This window comes from Cryptomeria japonica, chromosome 4 (genome assembly GCF_030272615.1).
Source record: "Cryptomeria japonica chromosome 4, Sugi_1.0, whole genome shotgun sequence".
NCBI classification, from domain to species: domain Eukaryota; kingdom Viridiplantae; phylum Streptophyta; class Pinopsida; order Cupressales; family Cupressaceae; genus Cryptomeria; species Cryptomeria japonica.
Genome location: NC_081408.1, coordinates 613,949,501 through 613,959,646, shown reverse-complemented (window position 1 = coordinate 613,959,646; position 10,146 = coordinate 613,949,501). Strand labels below are relative to the sequence as shown.

The 10,146-nt window shown below is 34.3% G+C and overlaps 1 protein-coding gene across 1 annotated transcript; it reads left to right on the top strand.

Moving 5' to 3' along the window:
* Positions 1–1,465: 1,465 nt before the first annotated feature.
* Positions 1,466–4,484, top strand: LOC131032191 (aluminum-activated malate transporter 14). Its single transcript, XM_057963133.2, has 6 exons — positions 1,466–2,340; positions 2,538–2,675; positions 2,799–3,071; positions 3,152–3,270; positions 3,386–3,529; positions 3,768–4,484. The coding sequence occupies exons 1-6, from the start codon at positions 2,019–2,021 to the stop codon at positions 4,410–4,412; spliced, it is 1,641 nt and encodes a 546-aa protein (XP_057819116.2). The 5' UTR covers positions 1,466–2,018; the 3' UTR covers positions 4,413–4,484.
* The last annotated feature ends 5,662 nt before the right edge of the window (positions 4,485–10,146 follow it).

The following is a 10,146-nucleotide window of genomic DNA, read 5'->3' as shown; positions in this document are numbered from 1 at the left end:
AATCATTTCTCTCTTGAGTTTCTTGATGGGAACAAGTCAACATGCAACTAAAGTTCAACACCGTTACTAGCTAAAACATGGGATGCCATGGGCCAATATCTTCTTCTTGTAGAAATGTCATATTTAAAATAGTGAGCTATGAAACTCATAAACAAGTACATAAGCTTAAAAAACACACACATGCTCACTATTTTGTTAATTGGTTAATTGGTTTACGTTTTTAGTGTTTTGGTATATCAAACAAATTTTGTTACCAATGTGATATGAAATGTCAATGATGCAATTAATTAACCAATTAATTAAGTGATATGAAATAAAAAAGATGTGGCTAATTAACCAATTAATTAAGTGCAAGTACATAAGCCACAAATTTTAGAATGATTGCAAGCATGAACCAGTTAATTAAATCCCAAATAAGAAGTAATACAAACATAAGACATGTCAAATTCACCAAAATGATATGTACAAGGAAATGAATTAGAACATGAATAGGTTTAACTACAATCTTGATAAAAGAGTTGGATGATGAGATTTTGTTCTAGCAATGGAATTGTGATTATAAGGTGTGTGTGTATGAGATCTAAGGTTAATGATAGCAAAATGATTGATTTTAGCAATAATAGTAGATTATAAAAAGAATACTACGCATAGTAAGCTGAATCTAGAAGAGAAATACAAAGAACCTAGATCTAAAAACTAGAGCAAAAATTGTCAGACATAGCCATTGGGAACCGTAGTCTATTTGGGAGTCGTAGTCTAAAGGTTTTTGAAACTAATAAAGGTGAGCTGAAATGCAGTCAGGAGGCTTTGAAATGTTGTCTCCTAGAAGTTCAACTAAAGACAATAGGACAGGGGTGCCTGGTGAATTATTCTAGGGGTTTTTACCTATTCAAAATCTGTCGCAACCTATAACAATCTACTCTACACTCTTGTACCACTTTTTCAATTGGATCTGAACCTACATACAAAAAATAAAGAAAAAGACTTGTGTTGCATAAAAGTTTGCCTAAGTAAAATGTCATGTTGATATTCCCACCTCCACAACAACTATATCATGATAAAAAGAAGTGGATGCCCTAGGGAAGATAGAGCTAAACAATAATAGAAATGTTAAATTTACAAATGATATACCTCAAAAATAAAACCCTTAGGCATGAAGTCTCACACAAGACTTGATGTTGATAGAATGAATTCCTGCAACATATTAGTGCATGCTTTCAACATGATGTAGTTGATCATGATTAAATGAAAATAAATAAATGGCATCTATTTTTCCTTCAAACGAGACAAACCATACCGACCCGTACGTGACTTCCACCAATTTTCATATTATGTGTGCCAACGGGAAAGGCGCACTCAGGCATTTCACCTTAATATTTTAATTAAAAACTATTTTATTATATAAAAAGTATAAAGATTATCACTACCTTGTGACGGTATTGCTGTTGTAAAAAGCAATTGGAATCCAAAGATTTTGTTGTGCTCCAAGAGAATACCTATGGACACGCGGAAACAGAAAAAAAGATCAAACTTTTTCATTTTCTTGACGACAGCCTTTATTAAATAAAAAATCTCTGTAATCGAGATCCCGATTCCTGTGCTCATGTGAAATTCGTGAGGAAGATAGCAGATAGCTACAGCTATTCTGCATCTGCTGCTGTCCTGGCATGTCCCTTTATTCATATTGTCAGAGCTTCATTCTATTTTTCTCTGCAATTTCCTTACCATGTTCCTCTTTCCATTTTGTCCTAGGTTTACTCACAATCTAATCCGAAAACAATTGATTTAGATCTTATGGTCGTCTTCTTCTTTCCTGGGTTCATCCCACATTTGGCTGTTTTGGATTCAGGTGTTCTTCTACAGTTTCTAAGATCAAGAAGCAATTGAAATTACTCTTGTGAATTTGGCTGTTTTGGATTAGCACATAAGTACCTAGTAAATTTCTAGGAACTGAAATCCAATTGATTCTATTAGTACCAACTCTGTTTCTTAGGATACATTTGGAGTCAATTTTGGCAATGGCGACTGATGCTAATGGCGAATGTAGAGTGAACATCACTGGTGATGAGCGAAGTGGCAGAGATGTGTCTCAACATAGAGGATTGCTCAGAAAAGTAAGAATAATACCTGTAAAAGCAAAAGTAGTTATAGCGGCTTGCTGCAGAAAGATATGGGAAGTTGGAGTAGAGGATCCAAGAAGGATTATGCATGCCACGAAAGTTGCTCTAGCATTGTCACTGGTTTCTCTTTTATTTCTCTTGAATCCATTATTTGTTGAAGTGGGTGATAATGCAATTTGGGCAGTGATGACAGTCGTGGTTGTTCTGGAATTCAGTGCAGGTAATAGTTCATATACCAAACCAAATCTGAGTACAGAAATACAGTGGTGAAACCCCTTTTTAAGAAAAGATTGTCATCAATGGGCATTAATAATATACTTTATAATATGTTGAGAAACTGATTTTGTAGAAACAAGGCTTCATTTTGGTTGTTTGGCATGAGAAAAGTTGTTACTTTGGTTGTTTCTGTCAAAGCAGGGGCTACTTTAAGCAAGGGATTGAACAGAGGAATCGGGACTGGAGTGGCTGGGTTTCTCGGATTTTTCGTTTGTTACTTGTCAGAACAAGTAGCCCAAGGAGAGGCTATTGTAGTCGGCTCTTCCATGTTTGTTATCGGTCTGTAATCACTTATTTTGCTCATTTCTTCTTGTGTTTTTCCCCTTCTTAGCATTGAATAGTTCCTGGGTCCTGCATTTTTCAGCTTGTGTTCCCCTGCTTACCAGTAAATTCGTTTTGCAGGCGCAATTGCTACATATGCTCGCTTTATCCCCTTCATTAAAAGAAGATACGATTATGGAGTTGTGGTATTCCTACTGACATTCAGTCTCATAACAGTTTCTGGGTATCGAGTGCAAAACATATTCCGCATGGCGTACCATCGCTTCTCCACCATACTCATCGGATGTGGAGTGTGCCTCGTCATAAATTTACTCATTTTCCCCATCTGGGCTGGGGAGGATATTCACAACGCAACTGTAAAGAAATTTCAACTCCTGGCTAAATCTCTTCAGGGTAATGAAAGTTAAGGTTTCAAAAATCTGTCTGTAGGCGTAACGCTACAAGAATAATATATATGTGTGTGTGTTGAACAGAATGCGTTGGGGAATACTTTGATGGACACCATGATGAGGGAAACGGAGATGAATCAGAAGATTTCATATACGAAAGATTCAAATCTGTGTTGGATTCAAAGGCCACCGACGAGTCTTGGGTAAATTTAACATAATACCGATCAAATTTGATTGAATGATAAAACAAATGAATTGCAGCCTTTTTATCCGCACAACTAATTGTTTGATCTGAAATCGTCTGTGTTTAAATTGCAGGCGACGTTTGCCAGCTGGGAGCCAGGACATGGCCGATTCCGATACCGACATCCGTGGAAGCAGTATGTGAAAATTGGAGTAAATCTTCGATATTTAACGTACTCTATTGTGGCATTGCACGGATGCCTGCGATCTGAGATTCGGGTACACAAATTCTTTCTATTGTTGAACTCATTCTGATGATGGATCATGTTCGATTAAGGAATGTGATTTGAAACTATTGAATTCATTCTGATGATAGATGACGGAATGTGATTTGAAATTATTGTTGAATTCATTTCATTGTACACTGATGATCAAAAATTTGAAACTATTTATCGTGATAATAACTGTTGCCACTTTAGCAAATATAATGTTATGATTCTGATTGAATGCGATGCAGACTCCACATTCTGTTCGTTGGGTGTTGAAGAAGCCATGCACCAAGGTTAGCGAAAAAGCAGTAAAAATACTAGGAGAGCTGTCGAGCAGCATCCAACAGATGAGACGATGCGATTGGGAGTCGATGATGAAGGAACTGCAACTTGCAGTGAAGGATCTGAACACTGCCTTGCATGATCAGCCGAAGCTCTTATTACATTCAACAAGGTGGCCTCTTCTGGAAAAAGAGACCAAACCAGGCAAAAATCCAGAATTTGATTGCTGTACAAAGAGGAAAGTGTTGAGAAGATTGGTATCGTGGCATGGAGAAGGAGATGATAAAAAACCTAACCATGAGAGATACAGTAATACATTTCGCCTCTGTGCTAACTGTAGTAACTGTGTTGACGAAAGAGCAATGTCCAGGGAAAGTGTTGAATTTGGAGAAGCTGTTCCTTTGGCTACTTTTGCGTGGATAGTAGTGGAGATTGTAGCGAGACTTGAGCATGTGGTGAAAGCGGTGGAAGAGCTGGCCACGTTGGCAAACTTCAAGCCGTGTAAGCCTTGCCCAAACCAGCAAGCTTTAGGTCCTCCTTCCAGTTGTATCGCTAACCTGAGCTTGAGAAGACCACCAGAAAACCACGTTACAAGTAACTACGCTGATTGATTCTTTGAGAATGTATGCGTCTGTATATTTACAATATACCTTCTTATTCCAGAATAAAATTTTATTTTGAAATCTATAGGGTTTGGTTGAAAGCTAGGTTTTTCACATTCCAAATGTCATAATTTAATCTCCGAGGCTAAATCACGAATCTAAACAGAATTTTTAGGAGCAGTCCCATCAGACCAAAAGAAAATTCTTCCATACAAAAACAAGATGGGTAACTAAATTTGATTTTGTAAGTTTATTAGATTGTTATCCTTGTGTTAAGGAGCTTAACAGAGAAACTTAAATATCAGAGGTTATCTATTTGGCCCCAACATATGAGTGTATTGACCATTTAAAAAATCTTCTATTGTGTTCATGTATTTGTCTACTTTTCATTTCTTTATTTTATGTTTGAGTTTAAACAACATATTCTAAGCATTGATAATTTAGGTAGTTCGAGTTGGAGAAGTACTTGATGAGCTAAAGGGATTCTATAATGAATTGTTCATAAGGCACAACACTTGCTAAGGTTTTGGAAATTGGGTTGCAAGCTAAGTGGGCTTAACCTTGGAGGAAGCTTAAGTTGGAGTAGAACTAGGATGGGTGACCTCCTAGAAGGCCCCTCTGGGAGCATCACCAAGATGCAATGAGTGCTAAGTGTACCATTCATTCTCACGAGAGATGGGTTCTTGTGAACAACTACACATGAATCATGGGTCAATGAGTTTGACTTGAAAACTACACAATTGAATCGTGATAGCAATATCATAACCCTTTCTCTTTTTCATCCACTTTAGAGTCACTCATCTATGAACCACTCTTATCCTTCTTTTATCATCTTCTCTCTTATCCATCCTCATGGTTGAAGTTAAACCTATGCAACCACAATGATAAACAAGTATTTCCTATCCTTACACTATAAAAGACTAGATTTTGAACTTTGGCCTTCTTATTACTTGAATCAATAAAGTAGTTGCATAATTAATCCCAAATCAATCTTCAAATTAAATCTAAATTTTTCTCCTTAATTGTCCATTAGACCCTTGGTTTTAAACCATGCTTTAATACTACATATGACAATCCAATAACTTCTAAATTTTTTTCCCATATTATTTAAACAAATGTAGTCTAAGTACAACATCAATAAATCCCTTTAAAAAGTTTTAAAAAGTCATCCAAAAATTCTATATATTTACATGTACTTGGCCTCTTGGGAATGATAATAACATTGAGCTCGAATTCATGTTTAGATCTAAAAAGTCCTCATTTTATCTTGCATAGGGTGGTATCTAAGAGATGGGCCTTAAGAAAAGATTTAGTCTAGATCAAATGCATCAAATTTCAATAGAATATGCATGGGAACACATGGTCAAATTCGATTGGTACATTCTCACATTCATGAAATTTAAAACATATTTGGCATACTTTAATTATGCTTATGGGTGTGAAATCATTGTATACAACCTAGTTTAATCAAGTGTCTAGGTATTATTTAATCTAATGACATTAGATTTGTGGGCTTAGTGGATGCAAGAGTTCTATAAAGCATTGCATAATTGTAAGTTAGTTCTAGAATCCAAAGGTTGTATTTTAAAGCATTTTAACGAAGAAACTTGTTTTCTTAAGGTTGAGTATAATTACAAAAGCATGTCATGCACCTAATTGTCAAGTTTCTTGACTCTCAACATCTTTGTAACAAACATATTATCAATGTTAACTTCACATTATATGTGTTCTTTTATTGTTCTATTATTGAAAATTTTAGTGATACTTGTATGTAGTTTAATTATTTTAAGCATGCTTGTTGCAAGGACTTGAGACTCCCAATCACAAATATCCCCCTATTGTGAATGAACATAATGATTATTTGTATGTGGTAAGTAATTATTTTGTTATATGTCATTGTATAATTCAATTTCTATATATATTAATGTCCATACTTTTTATTGTATTAGATGAACCTCTAGAGAAGTCTAGAGAGGTGGACAAGTAAACACACTCAAAAGACACTAGCATCGTATTCATGTCCATGCAGTCAATAGTCAAAGGCAACTCATTATCTATTTCCTTCCCCTAGTGGGAAATGACTACATTAGGGTCTTTTTCTATATGCCTATGTGGCATTTTTTGAAATCTATTTTATATTATGGATATGTGACATTTTATGTCCATGTGGCTTTTCTGTAAGCCTATATGACTTTTTTGGATTTATTTTATACTTCATATAACATTGTATCGCCTCATGGATTTTTGGTTAATGCAAATCTCTTTTACAATTGTTATCCTATTTGCACTACAAATGATTAGTTGAATAATTACAAAAAGTTCATTTTTAGTAACCTTAAAATTGTTACAAATATTCTAGGCCTCTTTAATGGGATGGCCCCCTTTAAGCAATATTGCTACCATAAACATGTGAGTATTTTAATTCTTTGTCAGATATATTATGGATAAATTTGAGATCACTGGCATTTGGCAACATAATCAAACTAAACATTATTATAAAGAAATACCATTGGGTATAATTCACTATATCATATGTGCAGAAATCATATTGTCATCCTAACTTACCACATCATACTTTTAGAGTTACCCTTACTTTAGGAACATCATGCCCTATATCATTGTACATCGAGCTTCATTTTGACAAATTTATATTTTAGAGTAACATACTCTAGGTCAAGCTTTCATTTCCATATTCTTACATTAGGTGGAATAATGTACTTGCCCACCCAAGGAACTCATCTTTTAATGTCTCTAGAAATTATACCTACATGAAATCTATAATGCCTTACCATTACATATTTTTCTATCACTTTTATGCCTTTATATTGGAGACATCATTCTTTCACCTCCTTAATAGTACACTCTTACATTACCTTACTTTCCTTATTCACTAGGGGCACTTTGTCTTTTTCCCAATATTCCACTTTGCTACTAGCATCCATTATGAATCTATATGACCTTTCCTACATAATTTTGTTTTCTTAGATGGCATATAAATAGAATAAGCCACTATACTGACCTATGTCCTTACATATGTATTATATATGTTCTCACATACTTATATCTGCACTATTCTCGTGTTATGTTATTTGGTTGTTTCCTTAGCATGTGATGATATTTCTACATGTATGCACAAACAATACATAGAGAGTAGTTCATAAAATTATAGGATTTGTATAACTTCATTAGGATTGTCTTAGCTTCATTGTTAATATTGTCATAACTCATTAGGACTATATGTTACATTCTTAGGATAATGAAAGATTAACTAAGACAATCATAACTTCATTAGGATATTCATTGGCTATTTAGGACATTAATATGTTTGTTAGGACTATCATAACCTTTTTACTTAAGATAGGTTTTAACTTCATTAGAACTTTCATAACTATCTTAGGACAGTAATAGCTTCATTGAGATTGGCATAACTTTATTAGGGCAATCCTAATAAATTTATGACACACATAGCTTCATTGGGACTATCAAAACTTCATTAGGACAATCCTAATGAATGTAGGACATTTATCGGCTCATTACGAATGATAAAAATAGTACTCTTGAAAATTATGAAAAAATAATTGTGTTTTATTTTTGTAATATGATCCTAGAGGATTGAAGAAGATTCGTTAGGAAAAGTGGGTTATCATTCTTGAATGGAACATATCTTTTGTGATTACTTTAGAAACATTAATAAGGCGGTTCCTTGAGAAAGATCTCTTCTTTGGAGTAAAGGATTTCTACTTTAGGTCATATATTCACTCGATTTACCTTCCTTCATGCATAGTGATGAGCATAATGATAACCATTCTTATGTTGACTTCTTGGATAGTGATTGGTGCAATAGAGACTTCACTATGATCATATTTATCAATATCACATGCCATGCCATGTACTCCATGCACCTTGACATCCCATGACCATTGAATTTAGCACACAAATTGTTAATAACAAAGATAAATGTAATATCTTGGAGAATGTTACTGTAGAATAGATATCTATAAATGTTACTTGTCGACCTAGAAGAGAAGAAGAGTTGTAGGACCAACACAAGTTATTTTCTTCCTCACATGTTATCTTACTAAATAATTTGGATAAAGATGTGAACCCATTAGATGTATTAAGTATCATTCACCAAGAAGGTGTGGATTTTGTAAAGATATATGTCTCACCACCTCAAAGTTTTCAAAATTTTATGAGAGACATTGTTTTCTTTGAAGACCATGAAATCTTCCAAGATTATCTACATATTTGCAGAATGAAAATATTATAGTTACAATGTATCCCAAAATGTTTGGTATGAGAGACATTGTTTTCTTTGCAGAATGAAAATATTATAGTTACAATGTAGCCTGAAATAATGTATCCCAAAATGTTTGGGAGATTTGGGGTTCAAAATAGGACCATTCCAAGTGTATATGTGCCCAAAAAGACATGTTGGATTAACAATTCAACCTCATGACACACAAAAAAAAATGGCTACCTTGAAACTTTGCATTGCATGCATCTGACAATTTTCAAGGCAATAGAAAAACTTTCTTCATGGCCGAATGGTTTTGAGTCTTCAAAATCTAATAGATTTTGTTGTAGAGGGTCCTTATGTGCACCTATAGGTTCAAATATAATATTTTTATCTACCACCAACTTCAAGATATAGTGCATCAAAGTTTGATTATTTTTTTGCACTTAGGGATCTTAAGAAAAAGTGTTGGCACAATGTAGCCCAGAATGTTTGGGAGAGACGAGGTTAAAAATAGGGTCATTCTTAGCATAAATGTGCCCACCCAAATGTGTTTTCATTGATGATTTTTCCCCATGATTATTGAAAAGAAAATTAGATAACATTGCAACTGTTCATCGCATGCATTTGATAATTTTTGCATCACCAAAAAAATTGATGCCCCGATAAAATGGGTTTGAGTCTTCAAAACATGAGAAATATTATTGTATAGGGGCCTCATGTGACCCTATAGGTTTATATAGTATATTTTTATGTCTCATGGATTCCAAGAAACAACTCATCAAAGTTTGGCATTTTCTTGCACTTAGGGTACTAAAGAGAAAGCATCGATAGGGTGTGGCTCGTAACATTTGAGAGAGATGGGTGAAAAAATGAGCATTTTGAGCATAGACCTTCCCACATGGATGTTTTTATATTTGTGGTTTGTCCCCGTGATGAATAGAACAAAAATTATGCAACATTGCAACTTTTCATTGCATGCACTTAACAATTTTTGTATCACTAGAAAAATAGTTGCCTTGAGAAAATGGGTTCAAGTATTCAAAATTTGAAAGAGGTTATTTCATAGGGTCCTCATGTGACCATTTAGGTTTTTATGGCATGTTTGTATGTGCCATAGATTTTGAGAAACAATGCATCAAAGTTTGGTATTTTTTTTGCTCATATGACACTTAAGAGAGCATTGATAAGGTGTGAGCTGAAATATTCAATCAATATGGAGAGATAAATATGTTTATTCCTAGCATAATATTACCCACTTAGACATGTTGGCACTCGGTATTTTCCTTCACAATGAACAAAATGGAAATTAGGCAATATTGTAGCTTTTCATTGCATGCACTTAACATTTTTTGTATCACCAAAAAAATTGTTGCCTCAAGAAAATGGGTTCGAGTCTTGAAAATATGACAAAGATTATTGTAGAAAGGCCTTACATGGCCAAGTATACATTTATATGGTACATTTTTATCTGTCACGAATTATGAGAAACAACCTATCAATGTT